Genomic DNA, 19,404 nt, shown 5'->3' with positions numbered 1-19,404 from the left:
ATGAAAACGGTGCAAATTCTTGACTTCGGAAACTCAGTAGTCAGAAGTCACTTAAGTTTAACGTCTTCCTCTGCCAAGGAACAGCCAGCTTGTTTTCTGGACCAACTCCCAGCGCCGATGACTGGACTGGCTCAGCTCACCGAGCGGTCCTCGCAGGGCCGGGAACCCGCGGGGGTGCGGACGGCGTCCGCGGCTCAGCGCGTGGCCCTGGGGTTCAGCTTGCAGACGGGGATGTACGACGGCCGATGCCCGCGACACCTGACGCCTTCGGAACAGCCCGTTTGTGATGGAGGGGGAACAAGTGTGCTAACTCTGGAAAAGACGTGCATTGGACATCGGCGAGACAGACTGTTGTACAAGAAATGGGAATCCCTTCCTCCCCAGCGTGTTTGCTGGAAATGAAGACGCGGCGATTCTTCATCCAGTGTCCAGCCCTGGGAAACAGCTTGCAAGAGGAGTCCAAGTTCGGCGCGGACTGGGCTCCTGCAGAGAGGTGCTCGCGAGGCAGGCGGGAGACCCGGACGCGAAGCGCCAGGCACCGAGGACCGGCTGCCTCTCCTACTCAGTTGCAGCGAGACACGCACGCTGCTGCCCCGACGGTGCCTCCCCTTCTGGGTTTTTCTGGGAACACTCCGCGTGCTTTGTTTCAGGCGCCGACCCATCCTTCTCGGTTGGTCTGCGGCTCCACCAATCCAATCCCGCCCGCGGCGAGGCGGAGCTTCAGGGTCAAGGTGGACCCATTCCCCAGCCTCGCCCCCTTCCACGCGCTTGCAGACCCCCCCCCCGCCCCCCCCCCCCTGCTCCGGGGTTGAGTGACAGCAGCCGGGACCAACCTGATACTCCAGAGCGTGGTCTCCGCCAGGGGCGTTAGGAGGGGTGGGGGTGGGGGGAAACGAGGAGCCTGGACCAATCGCATCGGACTTCGGGGGGCGGGGCCTCTTGGGCCGCTCGGGAAACGGCGCGCTCTGCACGCCTTTCGTCCAATGAGAAGCGCGGAGGGGGCGGGCCCTCGGCCGGGATCCGTCCAATGGAGGAGGCGAGGTGGGCGGGGCCGGAGTGCCTGGCGGCGGGTCCTCAGCTCCCGAGAGCCGAGGTGCGGCGAGCCGGCGGGGATACCGCGAGGCGAGCGCGGGATCCGGGGCGGCTTGGCGGGGTGTGAGCTGTCCGAAGATGCACTCGGATGCTGCCGCTGTCAGTGAGTAACGGAGCGAGAGCGGAGAGGGCGGGCCGGGACCGGGGGAGGGGGCGCTGCCGACACTCTCCACTCGGCTCTCGCGGTGCCCGCGCCTCCTGTCCTGAAACGCGCGGGGACCCCCAGCCCGAGAGCCACCCCTGAACCCCGAACCCCTCCCGGGGCCGGGCGGGCGGCGCCGCCTGGGGCAGCGCGGGGCGGCGCGGGCGCGGGGGGAAGGGGAGGAGGGCGGAGGGGAGGGGGTGGGGACTGGCTCTATTTCAGTGTTGGGGGAAGGGGGGGCGGGACGGGAGATGAAGGGCCGGGACCGGAGTGTGTGGGGTGAATGGAGGTGGACGCGGTGGCGGGCGCTGAGCCGGCAGGGCTCGGGGGGAGGGTGGTGGCGGCACGGGAGCGAGCGAGCGAGCGGGGCGCAGGGGTGAGGGCTTCCTCCGGGCTGAGCCGAGCGGGGCCGGCGGTTCGGCGAGGAAGGCGGCGGGTGAGTGCTCGGGAGGGAGCGCGGGGGCGGGGACAATGGGAAGAAGGGCTGGTTGGTGGGGGTGGCGGTGGCGGTGGGGGGAACAATGGGGTGGGGGAGTGGGGGCCGCGGCCGAGCGGGGCCGGAGGGCGGGCGGGCGGGCGGGGAGAGGGGGGTGGATGTAACGGGAGAGCGCGATGGTGGTGGGGGGAGGGATCGGGTTGTGATGGGATAGATAGTTGGGGAGTCCGGCGGGCGGGCGGAGGGGCATTGGAAGGCTGGTGGGGGGTCACTGGGAGTGGCACCTCGGGGGTAATAGAATGGAGCAGGTGTTGGGAGGACGGAGTCATTGTGAGTAAGAGGAGAGGAAGGAGGGCAGGGTTTGGGGTGTCCCGGATGGGGGCAGGGGTACAAGAGGTGCGGGTGTGGGTGAAGAGCTAGTTGGGAGGCAGTGGGGGGCTGGGAGGGGCCGGGGCTGGGGGTGGGACTGTCAAGTCCAGATCCCGTCGGTGCAGGGCTTGGGGGGTGGGGGGTGGGCCAGGTGAGTTTTGGGGAGCTGTTTCCCCCTCTCCCGTCAGGGGTCTCTGGAGTGAGCTCCGGGGTGTGGAGAGGGAAGGGGGCGGGGTGAGGCGGAGGGGGCCGGGGGAGGTGCCCCGGGGTTGGCGCTGGCCGCGATTCCCCCGGAGCTTCCCCCGGAGCGGCGGGTAGCGAGGTCAGCGCCGGCACGGGCCCCGGCTGCAGGGCTGGGAGGTGGGATAGGGGTAGGGGCACGGTGGGGAGCCGGAGAGATCGGGCCCCGGAGGCCCGGTGGAGGGTGGTTTGCGCAGGGGAGGCGTCGAGGTCCTTGGCAAGTCCCTGGATTTGGCAGGCTGTGACGCAGTTTTCTAACATTTGGTCGTCAGGTGTGGAGGCTGGTGGCCCGGGACCCCGCTTCCCTGCAAGGGGGCTCTGGGTCTGAGACCCTCCGGTAGTGCCTGGGAGGCGAGACCTCCCTTCCCAGCGCTTTAGGGGTTCCCTTTAGGGTCTGGCTCCAGTTGCCGGGCGTGAAGGGGGAAAGGCGGTCCTGTGGAATTCTGGGATTTGTAGTCCTAGTCGCGGTTGGATTGGGTGCACGTGGGTAACTGTGGAAACGAGTCCCAGAATGCAGCGCGCCCCTCGGAACCTCCCTTCGCTGCGAACTCGTGCTTTATTCCCGGCGGACCCCAGAGGGCTCTCGGGAGGCTCTTCGGTCCCCTGGGACTAGGAAAGGTTCCCTGGAGCAGACCTCCCTTTGTCAGTGGGAGGGGTAGCACCAAGCAAGTGAAGGGCTTTCACACTTGGATTCTTGATCCCGGACACTTCGTTATTTCCCCCTTGCATGTGGTGGCCTTATTTGTAGAATAAACGCTTAGTGTCTTGAACCATCGCGCATAGGCTGTGGGAGAAACATTCCAGACACAACGCAATATAAAGCAGCATTTAGGATGGTTGTGTGTAAACACTAAGTTAAAAGGTGTAGTCTTCTATAAATGTGGGAATGCAGTGAAGGCAAATGTGACACACACACACACACACACACACACACACACATATATATATATATATATATATATATATATATATATATATATATATATTTATATATAGTGTTTGTATTTCTTGGGTTGTTTGGATTTTCCACTGATGAAGAGACTTTTTGAAAAAAGATGAACTTGAATTGAGTGATGGAGGTGGCTTAATAGAATTGAGTGGTCCCATTCATAAAGCCAGCATGAAAATGTGAAGATAAATAAAGGGAATATGTCTTCTGTTTTCAAAGAAGCTGAAGCAAATAGGACTAGAGGAAGGTAAACTCAGTGGAGGACCTTTAGAGGTTTTCATGTTTGTTTTTTTCGCTGTGGCTTGTAATTTCTTTTTACCTGCCTTTACAACATGAGACCATCTGAGTCTGTAGACTCCCCAAACATCATCCTTTGCAGGTTCCCTTTACTCTTTATTAGTATATGCAATGATTTAAAAAATCTATAATATAGAGGCCCATAAGATTAGCTCAGAGATGACAGATCATTTTTATGTGATGCATCTTTTTGGTTAGTCCTCACCCAAAGATATTTTTTCCATTGGTTTCTTTTTAGAGAGTGTGGAAGGGAAGGAGGGAGGGGGAGAGAGAGAGAAATATGTGAGAGAGACACATTGATTGGTAGCCTCCCAAACATATCCAGACCTGAACCCAGTATGTGTCCTTGACCAGGAATCAATCCCACAACCTTAAAAAATGGCCCATGGCTCTACACTCTAATCAGTGAGCCACACTGGCCAGGGCTTATGAGATATTTTTGAAACCTTTGGTAACAGTCACTAGAAGAATATTATAATGACCTTAATGATAAAAATTTTACCAAAAAGTTCTAAGATTTGGAAACCTTTTAGTATGGTTACAAATATATAGTACTCTTTTATATTGGGAAGGATTAATGATGGATCTTTTCATTATGGCTGAAAAATTGGTCAATGTGCATTTTTTTTTGGAGGAATAATTTATATTTTTGTGTTCATGGTGAAATATCCAGGAAATCCTTTGTGATATGTAAATATGTAATATAGACATGTGTTTTAAAATATACCTTTAATACTGAAAATTGCTCTCATAAAGGGGAAAAGTATAAGAGGTTGAAAACAATAGTTGTAATTGTCTTCAAGATGGTATTTTTTAAAGAAAATATTAGGTTAGTCATTTCCTTCCTCTTTTCTTTTCCTATTACATTCCAAAAGGCACAGGTATCCTTTACACACGCACACACAACCCACCCCATACTGTAGCCCTCCAAACTCTAGGTTTCTGTACATTATTAGTGTACACTTTCTGCTCTGGTTTTTAGGCTCCTTGAGTTTTGGCCCTTTGAGAGGTCCTTTATTTCTTGTGAACTTAGCTATATGTTTAAACAGATGTTTCTTACACTTTACCCAGATTTTTAGGACTCTTTTATATTGGGAGGGATTTTTGGGTGTCCTTGTCTATAACATTGCCAAAAAAGAAAGTTTCCCTAATTTTCTACACCTTTGAGTACTTCTGTACAGTTATGCTTTTCTTCCTCTGTTCCTGCCTCAAAGAAGTGCCCTTACTAACACGTGATCACATTTTAAAAATGTTATTAATAATTTTCTGTTTTTATCTTTAGCTGCTCCCAGAAGCTTTTATTAGCTTATTGCGTTCTTCTTGACCATAGTATTTTGGGTTATTCTCATCTCAGTAATAATAATATTGTTCACTCAGCAGTTAAAAATCAGCCTGTCAGAAATTGACCTTGTGATGACCTTTTTTTTTTTTTAATTTGGATGTCTTTGGCAAGTAACACAACTCAATTAAAAATGGCTTGAATAATAGAGCTTATTTTTTAGTAGCAAAAAGTCTAGCAGTAAGACTTATGTTCTTATCTAGGTTCCAAGGCTGGTACAACATCTTAATGATAACTTAAGAATCTATATCTAGCCAAAACCGGTTTGGCTCAGTGGATAGAACGTCAGCCTGTGGACTGAAAGGTCCCAGGTTCGATTCCGGTCAAGAACATGTACCTTGGTTGTGGGCATATCACCCGTAGGGGGTGTGCAAAAGGGGGCTGATCGATGATTCTCTCTCATCAATGTTTCTAACTCTATCCCTCTCTCTTCCTCTCTGCAAAAAATCAATAAAAAATAATATTAAAAAAAAAAAGAATCTATATACATATAACTTTGCATCCTTTTCTTCCTCTATTGTTAGTATTTTGGCTTATCAAAAGTCTCAGGCCCATTTGCCTCATGTTTGCAAAGTGGTTGCTGCAGCACCAGACGTAGATAGGAGGGGAAGGAGTTTGTTTATTTATAATTTCCTCTTATCAGAGAGGAGTCTTTTCCAGTAGGTCATCTTGGAGACAACTTCAGTTTCATTAGTTAGGATGGATTTCAGGCCACTGCTACTTGTGAGGGAGTTTGAAAAAGTGAAATCTGGTGTTTTTCAGCTTCTGTCATGGGAGAAGGGTGAGGAGAATGCCTGGGTTGGCAGCCTAAAGGTTATATCCCTGAACAAGCTACTTTATCTAACTGTCAATGGCTTGGTCTTAGTCTTTTTATCTATTAATTTTTTTTCTACCTCATTCTAAAATACTTAGATGTGACTTACAAAGTATAGATTAAAATCCTGTTTAGAGAAAGAAAATAAACTATATATTTACAGGCTGCACATAAATGCTTGCCACATAATAAAAATAGGCCATTATGATAATATTCATTATAACTTATATATGTATTTGGCTTTGAGCTTCTTAGTAGGCAAAACAAAGAGGAAAACAAAGCCAATTTTATTCATTTGGGTAATGTAACTACAATTTATTTAATAACAAAAGCTAAAAGTTTAGACATTTCTTATTCTCTCTCCATGGTCAGTACTGGAAAAGAGGTTGCATATCTTTTCATACCTGTTCCCTCTGGTATCTGTTGTCATCACCTTAGATCTATCTGACCCATCTTTTCTTATAATTAGAGGCCCAGTGCATGAAATTCGTGTACTGGACTGGGAGGGGGGTGTTCCTCAGCCCGGCCTGTGCCCTCTCACAGTCTGGAAGCCCTCGGGGGATGTCTGACTCCAGCTTAGGCCTGCTCCCCACATCCATGGAGCTGGGAGAGGCTCCCGCCACTGCCACTGTGCTCGCCAGCCGTGAGCCCAGCTGCTGGCTGAGCGGTGCTCCCCCATGGGAGCACACTGACCATCAGGGGGCAGCTCCTGCATTGGGCATCTGCCCCCTGGTGGTCAGTGCACGTCATATCGTTCGGTCGTTCCGCTGGTCGGTTGATTTGCACATTAGCCTTTTGTTATATAGGATATAGGATAACCAGTAATCCTTTTGCCAGGTTCGGCCTCCTGTAAATTTGTCTTTTCTATCATCAGTTAAATCATCTTTGTCCTTCCGATTCTCCTACCTAGAAACCTTGAGGGCTCCCAGTTGCTTACTGAAATACAGACTCATCAGAACCAGTTTCTGTAGTTTAAACTATTTCTCCCCCCTGGATTTCTGCTGCCTACTGTCCTCAGTGCTACTTTTTATGGAACTTTATTGTATTTCTTGTTCCCTTATCTAGTAAGACTCTCTCCCTCCACGGAATCTCCAAAGTACTGTTGACTTCTCAACTTTATCTTATATAACAATAACTGCTTGTTTACTTTTTGTTTCCCTCCCCAATTATATTATTACCCCCTTGAAATCTGGGACTATGTCTTAATATCAGCTTTATTGTCCAGCGTGATATCTTCCTTAGGTCATTATATATGTATTGAATGAATTTAACTCGTTAACTCTTGAATAGTTTGTGAATTATCTGGAAAATTTTAATTCTTCCTTCTACTATCCAGTCTGCTATAATTGTCTTTCATTATCTTCAGATTTTTCTTCAGGGAATGCTAACTTTCCTTTATCTGTGCCTTTTTTTGACAAAGTCAGCCACATGCAAAACAATTTAAGTGACATTTCTTTTAAAATGCATGCATATATCAGTTTTGAGGAATGTAAATGGCATGGAGAAATTCTCAAAGAGAGAATAAATGCGAATGTACTGAGGAGCCAGGAGTCTGCCTGGGAAGGTACATGTGTGCATTTCAGATCTGGCATCGAGCGGTCCGGTGTGGAGAAGGCTAGGCAGGGTTTGACAGGGCTGATGTTAGGGGCCTACGTGTTTCTTCATGTTCCCTTGTTTTAAGGTTTTATTTATGAATATTAACAATACATTTAGTCATTGGAAGTCTTTATTTAGAAAGTAAACTTTCTTAGTTGGAAATTAATTTTCTGAGAATCTGATATTAATGCTGTTATCTTCTTATAGTTGATCAGCTTGAATTAGTGTTAATAGCTTTTCATAGCTTGTTCTTTTTTCTTATCTGAGATTCAGGTTAGAAGTACCTCTTGAGAATTAGTCTTTTAAGCAGAACATTTAAAAATATTTGTGGCTATAAAAGGGATTATAATTTATGGCTTATATTTTAAGTAGAAGAAGGTATTAAAACTACATTTTATTTATTTATGTATTTATTTATTTATTTTATGTTTACTTTATTTTTAGTCCTCACCTGAGGACATTATTTCTATTGATTTGTTTTTTAGAGAGAGTGGATGGGAGGGAGGAGGAGAAAGAGAGCGAGAGAGAAACATAAACATCAGTGAAAAAGAGACACATCGATGGGTTGCCTCCCAGCAAGTGCCCCAACTGGGGCCAGGATCAAGCCTGCAATCCAGGTACATGCCCTTGACTGGAATTGAACCCTTGACCCTTCGGTGTGAGACCCAATGCTCTAACCATTGAGCAACCAGCCAGGGCTTATTGTTTAGACCAGTGGTTGGCAAACTATGGCTCTCGAGCCACCGTTTGCCACTGTTGACTAATGAGTTTGCTGACCACTGACGTAGACTCTCGATTCCAATAATTACAGGCTGCTGTTGTTCCTTGTTATTAAGCCTCTTAGACAATTACAGATGTCTCCATTCTTCCCCTCCCCCCACATCTACCCAGTCCCACCCCTTTCCCTCTAATAGGTGTTGAAATTCTACATTTTAAATAGAATCATGTATTTTAGCAATTATTGCATGACTTTTTCAACTCTAAGGATGCTTTTCATATTGTTTGAATATTTAAACAGACAAACTATCTGCTACTTCAGATTTGAATTTTTTCTTTTAATTAGAAAATGTTGTTAATGAGTTTTAGTCAAACTAGAAGGTAAGCTTGTAGTTTTTGAAACTAATTACTATACTTAGTAAAACACTAAATAGTATGAAAAAACCTCCACCCTTCCCAAATAGCATTATCTCTGGTTCTGTCTTAGAGTATTTTTTTCCTTGTGAATATTTTTTTTTTTTTTTTTTGAGAACTGGTCATTACTTGCTGATCTATATCAGCAATATTTTAAGAGATGATGTGTCGTCCATTTGTGTCTGTGGTGGGCCCTGGACCTGGCTCTCCTCTGATTGGGGCTCTGATTGGGGGATTACTGCCTTTTCCAGCGGAGCTGTACAGACACACCCACCCCAGAGTGTGAATCTGAAGCTGGAGGCTCGAGTTGGAAGAAGCAGGGAGTATACCTACAGGCCATTTGGAGAGGATGATGGACAGTGGTGGCAGCTGTGCTATTGCTATTTCTATTTCCAGCGTCTTTGGAGACTGTGGTCCCAGGGGCCAGGCTGGCCCTGGCTGGGTAGATGGCGCGCTCTTGCTGGGTGCCCTTAGGCATTTGTTTGGTTGTGTAGCTGATGTAGTTGGTTGTCTGGATTTCTTAGAAAATCTATGAACTGTCCAATAGCCTTTGAAAAACAAATCACTTTTCAGTTTAAATTAGCTAATTGATTTCTGATGCTTACACCTTAGACTTCTGACAAATTCAACATCCAGACCTGTCATTGGTCAGTTCCCAGTAGAGGCCCTTGTGGAGAGCAGTGATCTGCCTGGTTGGTTCAGAGTCTGAGTCCTGGCTCCAGGTGACCAGGACTGAAGGAGCACGAAGCGATGTCACTTGTGGGGAAGCCTTTGCTGGCAGTGACCAGGCAGGACTCGGAGCCACACATCAGTCGCCCCACTGGATGTCATCAATGGAACTCTTTGCTGCTGTCTTTCCCTAATCACAACCTTGTCTCATCCTCCTCCCCCTGCACTGCCATCTCCCCTTCCCCACCCCCCCCCCCAAAAAAAAAAGAAAGAAAGAGGTGTTGTGTTGCATAACTTCTTGAGTATCTTTTCGGATCTGACTTGAGAATATTAGCTGTGGAAATAACATTGGTGTCACTTTTTGGAGGAATATTTGTTTAGCCAGAATTCCTATCTGATAGTTCTAGTAGCTTTTTAATAAACTCTATTGAGTATAATTTACATGTTATACAATTGGATGCATATTAAATATAGAGTTTGATAAATTTTGATAAACATCTGTACTGGTGTTGAAATTTAAAAAAAAAAAAATATATTTTATTGATTTTTTTACAGAGAGGAAGGGAGAGAGATAGAGAGCTAGAAACGTCGAAGAGAGAGAAACATCGACCAGCTGCCTCTTGTACACCCCCTACCGGGGATGTGCCCGCAACCAATGTACATGCCCTTGACCAGAATCGAACCCGGGACCTTTCAGTCCTCAGACCAACGCTCTACCACTGAGCCAAACCGGTTTCGGCTGGTGTTGTAATTTTAATAGCATGGTCAGGGAAGGCCTCACTGTGAAGGTTTTAAGGTAAGACCTGATGGAGGTGAGGGCATTCCATGCAGAGGGAACACACATGCTGAGCTCTAAGAGGGGAGCAGGCCTGTACTAGGAACAGCACAGAAGCTGGTGTGCTTCGAGTGGAGTTGGGGTTGGACTGAGGAGAAAGGAGGAGAGGACAGATCAAAAGTGATCTGAAGGCTTACAGGAGATAAAACTCAAAAGTGTTCACAGAAGGGCTTGGCACTTTTCTGATTTTGTTGCTAATGATCCCTGGGTAAGGACAGCCTCCTTTTAGGCTTCCAGAGGAGAGCCTGGAGAGGAAGAGAGATGTGAGAACCACCAAGTGAGGCATTTCCTCACTCAGCCATTCACCAAACATTTGAGGTTTCTCTGTTGCCAGGCACTGCTGTACCAAACATGACAGAGTTGGGTGGTCCCTGTGTTTAAGGAGCTTCCTTCTCGGAGGTTAAGTGGTAGCGACAGAGAAGTAATGGGCCGTGGAAGTGTGTGTGGAGCTGTGGCTGCTGGGTGCACTGGGAACAGATACGGCGCCATTAAAATTAGACTTCAGAGGAGGGTGAGCAGCTGTCATGTGGGTATAGTTTTTGAAGTTTTATTATATGAAGGAAAGGATCTGTGTGCAGGAGGGAGGGGGGGAAGGGGGAGGGTTGCTCTCCAAGTAGAGGGAGCAACATGGGTGAGAGTACCTAGGACTGTGCTGCGGAATGAGAGTTTGGGAGACTGAGTGAAGGGGAGAGGAGATGGAAGGGTGGGCTGGAGCTACATGGGAGAGGGTTGATAAGAGGCACCAGGAAGTGAGAGAAGAAGGAAGAGAGAGGTCAGAAGCTGGGTGTAGGGAGAGAGGAGGAACAAAGGGCACTGGTGATTATTCCTGAGCTGGCTCAGCTGCTTTGCGGTAACCCTCTGAAGTAAGTTGTGCACTATTATTATCCCCATTTTACAGATGAGGAAGCTGAGGTGCAGAAAGGTTAATTAACCTTCTCAGGTTAACTCTTTACAGCTTGTAAATAAATGGTGGGTTGAGATCTTACTCAGGTATTCTGACTCCAGGGTCTAGATGCCCTACCACTTCCAGTGAAGTAATACTCAACATTTTATTTGTGTTTTTTTTTTGTGTGTGTGTAATCCTGTGGTAAACCTGCAGGTATATTGGAATTCCATATTTTCTCACAGGCGTGTGAGTCATGACAGCAGAGCCAGTTGATATTATCTACATTTGGCTTTTGGTTCTATTCTTGGAATGGGTCCCAACAGGATCAGGGTCTAGGATGAATTCCTTCTTTCCCCTCTTTTCATTTTCTCATTTTAGGCATCTTATTTGCCATGACAGTAGGCATTTAAAGGTGGATTCCAATTGTGGAGAAAGTATTTTCATATATATATATATGTTTCAGAGAGGAAGGGAGAAGGAGATTGAAACATCAATGACAAGAATCATTGATTGGCTGCCTCCTGTACGCCCCAAACTCTTGAGGATCAAGCCACAACCCGGGCATGAGCCCTTGACTGGAATTGAACCCTGGACCCTTCAGTCCATAGGCCAACACTCTATCCACTGAGCCAGACTGGCTAGGGCTCCATATATATATATATATATATATATATATATATATATATATATATATATATTTTAGCTCACTTTTAGCCCTACATTTATTTTTAGAGATATTGAACATTTCAGAAAAACCAGAAAATGTAAAACTTACCTTTTGGTAGAGCTATTAATGTAGTTTTTGTATAACATTTTTGACATTTTTTTCTTTTTCTGTTGAGGGTGAATTTAAATCTTTTTTTTCCCCTTTAAGATCTCTTTCTACAAATGCCATTCCAAAAATTAGATTATTTGTTCTTCATTAAACAGGAAGCTGAGAAAGATAGCTGTACATTCAAGTCCAGGCTATTGAAGTCAGTGTTTTTAAAGCCTGTCACCTTATCATCTCTTCTGCCCTGTCTTTACTTTTTTTCTTTTTTTAAAGTTTATTTTAAGTTATTTATTTATTTATTTATTTATTTATTTATTTATTTCAGAGAGGGAGAGGGAGATAGACAATGATAAGAGAGAATCATCAATTGGCTGCCTCCTGCACGCCCCCTACTGGGAATTAAGCCTGCAACCTGGCATGTGCCCTTGACTGAAATCGAACCCAGGACCCTTCAGTCTGCAGGTTGACACTCTATTCACTGAGCCAACCCAGCGAAGCCACTTTTTTTTTTTTTTAAGAGACAGAGTGGAAGGGAGGGAGGGGTGAGAGCAAACATCAATGTGAGAGAGACATTGATTGGTTGCCTCCTGCATACACCCCAATCAGGATTGAACATATAATCCAGGCAGGTATCCTTGACCAGGAATTGAACCTGAGACTCTTTGGTGTGAGGACCAATGCTCTAACCACTGTGCACACCAGCCACTGTCTTTACTTTTTGACCGTCTAGATTCAGTCTGTTTTAGGCTCTTTCACGTTCCAGTAATAATAGGGATTAAAATAAGGAACCTTTATTTGTGCATAGGAATGGGCCAGTGCTGTGCTAAATGCTTGGCAGGCATGGCCTGACTTAATCCTCACAATAGCCTTGTGAAGAGGGTCCTGCTATTCCAGCTGAGCAGATGAGCACACTGAGACACAGCGAGGCTGGGTAGGGGAAGGGTCACTCAGCTAGGATGCCCCAGAGCTGGGACTCTAACCCAGGACTTTCTGATGCCAAAGCTGCACTCTTTAACCTAAATCTGGACTCTTGTAACACTAGTGAGGTTAAAGGATGATTTTTTTACTCTGAACTATGGAGTGGCTCTGTGTTCTTCAGTGGGAGAGTGGGTGAAGGGAATGAATCTAGGGCCTTTTGTACCTTGTCACATTTGGAGTGCAGCCAGCCTGGGTGTCCTGAAGTGGCCGATCCTTTGAGATGGCTGCTGCCGGCGGGCACAGGCTGTGAGGGGGAAGATCCGGTGCGGTGGCTTCTCCTCCCCGCCTGTTTTAGGGTCCTGTGAGAGAGTAGGAAAAAGCCAGCGCGGTGTGCTTGGATGGCTTTAACTTTGGATCTTGTGTTCAGGGAAAACGCTGAGTCACCTAGGATGACCTGCTTCCCACTCTTTAGTGATTTTCCCCTTTCCACTACCTTTTGGGCTTTGTGCCTTATAAGTAGCAAATATTTATTGATGACAGTTAACACCTTCATCACTGCTATTTCGTTACTTTTCATTTTTCCCCTGCTTTTCAGCTTTGTAATCTTTTCCCCGAGTCTTAATCCCCCCCTCCCCCCTCCCCCTACACACACACACACACACACACACACACACACACACACACACTTGTGAATGAGTTGGATTCCTGTCTGTTTTGTGCTGAGGTTGTTCCAGGAATATATTGGCTGCCAGCGGTTTGGGGATTGAGTCAAGGGTGGGAACAGAACTAAACTCTCTGATTTCACATTAGAATTACTTGGGCTGCTTGAGAAAAGATCAGTGCTTGCTCCTCACACACACACACATACACACACACACACACACACACACACACACACCTCCCCCCCCCCTCCCGTTCCCCCCCTCTCCTCCTCCCCCACACTTATTTTATTGATCTGGATTGGGGCCCTGGCCCTGGCACTTTTTTCCAGCTCCCAGGGTGATTCTGATGTGCAGTCACTGGATTGGTGTTAAGTAAATTAATTAGTAAGTTTGGTTTGGTTTGAACTGTGGGGGAGAGGGCTCAAAGCTTCAGCAGCTCTTCCTGGGCCCCGCACTGGGCCGGGAGCGCAGACCCTTCCTGTTCACCATGTGACATCACAGCCAGCCAGCACTCGGGTAGCTGTCACCCAGTGCCAGGCCCAGCACATTGCAACACATTTAACCTGCATGAGGATGGCACCATTATTATCCATTTTATAAAGAGACTAGAGGCCTGGTGCATGAAATTTGTACATGGGAGTGGGTTGTCCCTCAGCCCAGCCTGTACCCTCTCTAATGCGTGACCCCTTGGGGGATGTCTGACTGCCAGTTTAGGCCCGATCCCACAGGGATCACTGGCTCCTAACCACTCACCTGCCTGCTGGCCTGATCCCCCTAACTGCTCTCCCCTGCCGGCCTGATCACCCCTAACTGCCTCTGCCTTGGCCCACCACCATGGTTTTGTCCCGAAGGATGTCTGGTCTAATTAGCATATTACCCTTTTATTAGTATAAATTTCCACATCCAAGGGTTGAGTGAAACTGACCCATAAACCTAGCTTTTGGGTCTTCCTATTTTTGCAGTATGGAAAACATTTCACAGCTTTGTATTTTAATAATTTAGCCTCAAATGGGAATACATTTGTTTCTATAAATGAGATGTATACCTGTTCCATCTCATATAGCTAAATGACTATCAATTGTTATGCAAAGATGTAAATTGGTATTGTGAATCATTTAAAACACTACTTTTTATAGTGTCAAAAAAAAAAATACTAGGCTTCACTTTATGGTGGATTTTATATTCCAAGTCATTTTGAGGTAGAACTCAATTTTAATGATCTTTATTATTTAAAATTGTATTTTGTGCTTTTCCTTTAAAATCACACGTTTGAGCTCATATGCAGATCTGGACTGACTTGTGATCTGACCTGCTTTTTACACTTCGGCTTCCAGGATATTAAGCACCTTTTAGAATGCTAAGCAAATATAATACCAGCATTTTAAACATGTTCTAGTCTCCAGGTCATAAAACCCAAATCTGCACTCTCTCACTCAATCCCATGTGCATTTCTAGTCTCCCTTTCACAGTAACACTTCTGGGACAAAATTTTTATATTTCATGTAGTTTGTTCCCTCGCCCACCTTACTGGATCCTCAGCCTACTTCATTCTGGTCTCAGTTCTGTCTTCGAAATCTTCACCAAGATTACAAAGTAACTTTCACTTGCTAACTGCAGTGACTGAATATTTTTAAAGCATTCATCCCCCTGCTTATTGTGCGCTAGACTTTTGCTATTCTATGTATTGGGATACAGTAGAGAACAAAGCAAAAGAAAGCCCCTGTCCTAATGGAGCTTGAGCTCTAGAGAGAGTGACAAAGCTTAAATATGTAAATATACATAAAATAATAATGTCAAGGTCACAGAAGACCTCAAACGGTATGATTCCATTGTTATAGAATTTCCAGAATCGGCCTGTCTATAGAGACTGAAAGTGGATTCATGGTGGCCTAGGGCTGAAGGAGTGGAGGGGAGAAATGGAGAATGGCTACTAATGGGGTGATAACAAATATTTTAAAATTAGATTGTGGTGATGGTTGTGCAATTCTGTGAATGCACTGAAAACTATTGACTTATGTATTGTACTTTAAAAAAGGATGAATTGTATGGCTTGGAACTATAATATATCTCAAAACTGTTAAAAAGCATCAGAAAGTGGCGAGTGCTATGTAATAATCTAAATCTGGTGGGGGATGGAAGTGCTGGTTTGGATAGGGAGGTTAGAGGAGACCTCTCTGACCGGGTGATATTTGAGTAGATATTTCAACCAAGTAACCTGTCAGGTCTGGTGAGCATCAGAGGTTATGGAGAGAGAAGGCATGTCAAATGCAAAGGCCCCGAGGTAGGAATTCACTTGAGTATCCAAGGAGGAGTGTGGCTGGAATGGAGTGAGCGAGATGACTTAGGTGAGATAACTTAGGACAGGTTATGTGGAGCTTTGTAAGGACTTGCTGAAGAATTGGATTCTTTTCTTTTATGTTGCAGTAACAAATCCAAAATCTCTGATTGAAATCAAAGGTCCTTTGCAGGTGGGCGGTGTCCTCTACTTGACATCATTGACATTCTCATCCTCTGTTTATCTAAAGCCCGTAGGAAAGAAGGCTACTGTTCTCTGGAAGGAAGGAGACAGGGCAAACCTAAACAGTGGCCCTCAACTGCACTACACCCTTGGCTTTAATACAAAATTATTTTCCTTTTTTGTATCGCTGGGTGAAACTCCATTTCAGGAGGATGGGCCATGTTACCCAGGGCTTAGAGAATCCCTAAGCATTCCTTGTTGAATCCCATCCAGTAAGAGAGGCCTAGCCCTACTACACTAGGTCATGTCTTATTCTGTTTCAAAAACATTTAGAATTGGGTGCTGATTTTGATAATTGGGTGCTGATCTTTAATTTTGTCCAATTCTATTTGACTTTTTTGGCAATAATGTGGTCATTATTCTCTCATTATTTCAGTGGCCAATGGCTACCTCACCCCAAGCCTTTACTGATTTGATCATTTTTATTGTCATCAAAAAGCAGTTATTAAGTACATACCTGTGCATATTGCTTCATTAAAAACTTTTATACCTGAGAGCATTGCTCACTGATTAGTCAACTGGAGTCTAGCTAATAATAAAATACTTTTATCAATCCTTTGAGACCAGAAGAAAGAAGTGCACTTTGAATAGAAATAACATTGGTGTTACTGATGGTATCTCTTTTAAAAAAAAATGATTTTGCCTGTTGTAACTTACAAAAATTATCCTAAGTTTGTGTGCTTGTTTATTAAATCTTTGGGTGGGAAATGCTGTTGCTTATTTTTCCTTTATGGAGCATGAAAATAGGTCAGTGTTTGCTCTGATTAGAAATAAGCTCGTGTGGAGGAGTGGGCTTTGGATTGGGAATTAGAAGATGTGATTTACTCCCAGCTTGGCCATCGCTGCTCTTTGACCTACTTGAGCTAATAAAATGAGAAGTGGACAAAAGGATATGCAACACAGCTCCTCTCTCTCATCTCCTGAATGCAGTCTTAGTGGTTCCCTTACAGTGCAATCACATTTGACATCCAAGTTAGCTCTAAAGACTGTGTATCAGGTGAAAATCACACGTATTAGAAATATCCTTGGGAATACTTTCAGAAGGAGCCCCACTGGAGGTTGTCTCTGATAAATCCAGCACAGTCTTTCCTTCAGCATTGGAATAGAAGGCTGGCTCTTCAGTGGAGCACCATTTCAAGCAGTTGGTTTGTGTTTAGGGACCACATTTTATGAAAAATACATTTTTAAATACTAGACACATAATGTTGTGAGATGCACAAAATGTGATTGGTACATGGAAACCGAGCAACTATTGGATCCATGTTGTCTATCTCTCTCCCTCCTTTTTGTTGCTAAGTGAATAAAGTTGAATTTGTATGAGTTAAATGTGGATATTCTGTAGTTTCACTATACTTAGGATTTCTCCTCTCCACTTTTACTGCCACTGTCTAACTTAAGGCCCTAATTATTTCCATCTCAATCACTTCCAGTAATCTTCATGAAAGGCCATTCTAAATCCAGGCCACTTATCATCTGGGCCACACATTTGTCATAGAATGATCTTCCTAAAATGCTCCTGATTTAAACAATATGCATGGTACTCAGACCTAGAGCAGTGCTTCTCAAACTTTTTCACCAGCCTTCTGCTAAGGCAGAGGTTCTGTGGATTAAGAACCCTCAGGGTTTTGGAAGGCTAGCTCAGTGTAGTGAAATTTCTTCAAAATCTTGTGCCATAATTCTGTTTTCGAATTCACATAAAACTCTTGTAGATGGATTATCATTGAGAAGAATTGCTGCTTCTTGAACGTGTCATGTTTATCTGTTACATTTGCATATCCTTGGTGATCTGTAGGAGCTTAAATCTAAACTCTGAAGCAGGATTCAGTGTCTTATTTTTTTTCCTTACCTTCGCCTTCCTTTTGAGTCTCCTCTATCACCATGCTGCTTCTCACATTTGAAGTTCTAATGGTGTGGATGCGCTGAAATATTATGAACATACTGAATTTAGGTCTTGGTGTCTTTGTGTCTGCATTCAGTTATTCATTGAGTATTCCTTTAACACCTAGTATGTGCCAAGTATTATTCTAGGTACTTGGGATACAGTAGTCCTTCATGAAGCTTGCATTCTATTGGTAGAGGAAGATGACAGATATATGACATAATATCCTATTAGTTGGTACTAATGCCATAAAAAGAAGTAAAGCATGGTAAAGTGATAAAGAGTGAAGGATTCCTGTTTGTTGGGTGTGGCAATAATTTGTAAGAAGGTGCTATTTAAATGGCAGTCTGATGATATATGAGAACAAGCCTTATTATTAGAGGGAACAGGGCTCAAGGCAAAGAGAACAGCATGTTCAAGTTCCTGAGGGAGGAGTATGCCTGGAGTGCTCACAGCAGCAGGAAGCTCACTTACTGCGGAGTGAGCGAGGGGAAGAAGAGTAGGAGGTGAGATTGGATAGATGAGATAGAGGGCAGAGTGTGCAGAGCCCTGAGTCCATGATAAGGACTTTTCTTTTGCCTTGAATGCCTTCCCCTTCCTTCAGTAACTTTTGGGTGAAATTGGAATTTAATTTTAATTTGTTCACATGCTAGCTAGTTGCCCCTGTGTTTACTGAGTAATTATCTCTTCCCAATTGATTTCAAGTGCAGTTTTATCATATATCGATTGTGTGCTTCCACATACACACATAACATACATACATGTTTACCAATGCTCTTCCATTGGTTTGTCTTGCGCACATACCGTACATTTTAGTTACTATACAGTAGCCCCCTGTTATCCATGGGGGATAATTTCCAAGATCCTTGGTGGATGCCTGAAACAGCAGATAACACCGAACCCTATATATGCTGTTTTATCTTAGACATGCATACCTTTTCACTTAAAGGAAGCACTTTACAGCTCCTCTTTGGCATATCTGAGTTGCTAGCATCACTGATCTTGAGCTTTTGGGCCATTATTAAGTAAAATGAATGTTACTTACACACTAGTACTGTAATACAGGACAGATGACCTGATAACCAAGATGGCGGCTATTACGTGACCAGCGGGTCGTGAGCTTATACAGTGTGAATACACTAGACAAAGGAATGGTTCACATCCTAGGCAGCCATGAGATCTCATCACACAACTTAAAACTTACCAGTTTTATTTTTGGGGTTTTCCACTTAATATTTTTGGCCAACTGAAACCACAGAAAGCAAAGCCATGGATAAAGGGGTACCTTTATATCAGACAGTGGCAAACTATAGCCCTTGGACCAAATCTGGCTCACCACCTAGTTTTTTTTATAAAGTTTTATTGGAACACAGCCATACTCATTTGTTTGTGTATTGTTTATGGTTGCTTTTTATCTACAATGGCAAAGTAGTTGCACCCGAGAGCATATAGCCCAGAAAGTCCTATTATTATTATTATTATTATTATTATTAAATATATTTTTATTGATTTTTTTACAGAAAGAAAGAGAGAGGGACAGAGAGGTAGAAACATCGATGAGAGAGAATCATCGATCAGCTGCCTCCTGCACACCCCCCACTGAGGATGTGCCCGCAACCAAGGTACATGCCCTTGACCAGAATCGAACCCGGGACCCTTCAGTCCGCAGGCCGATGCTCTATCCACTGAGCCAAACTGGTTTTGGCGCAAAGTCCAATTATTATTGATCTGACCCTCTATAAAGGGTTTACCAACCTCTGCTTTAACCTATATATTGATGTCTGATAGGGCAAGTTCTTCTGCCAAGCTTGTCTGACTCCTTCCCTTTTCCCACCTCTTTCTTGGGGTAGGGAACTGGGA

The 19,404-nt window shown here is 45.0% G+C and overlaps 1 protein-coding gene across 1 annotated transcript in view; it reads left to right on the top strand.

The window, feature by feature from the left end:
* Nucleotides 1-1,027: 1,027 nt before the first annotated feature.
* The window catches only part of DCUN1D4 (defective in cullin neddylation 1 domain containing 4), a gene marked incomplete at its 5' end in the record, with an annotated part of 70,490 nt that continues 52,113 nt past the window's right edge, over nucleotides 1,028-19,404 (top strand). Inside the window, 2 exon segments of the mRNA XM_084900109.1 lie at nucleotides 1,028-1,141; nucleotides 1,144-1,195. Coding sequence (XP_084756235.1) covers nucleotides 1,028-1,141; nucleotides 1,144-1,195 — 166 coding nt within the window.

The sequence above is a fragment of the Pipistrellus hanaki genome (genome assembly GCF_964339955.1).
Source record: "Pipistrellus hanaki genome assembly, chromosome: 1".
In the NCBI taxonomy this organism is placed as follows: domain Eukaryota; kingdom Metazoa; phylum Chordata; class Mammalia; order Chiroptera; family Vespertilionidae; genus Pipistrellus; species Pipistrellus hanaki.
This window is presented reverse-complemented; position numbering and strand designations above follow the sequence as displayed.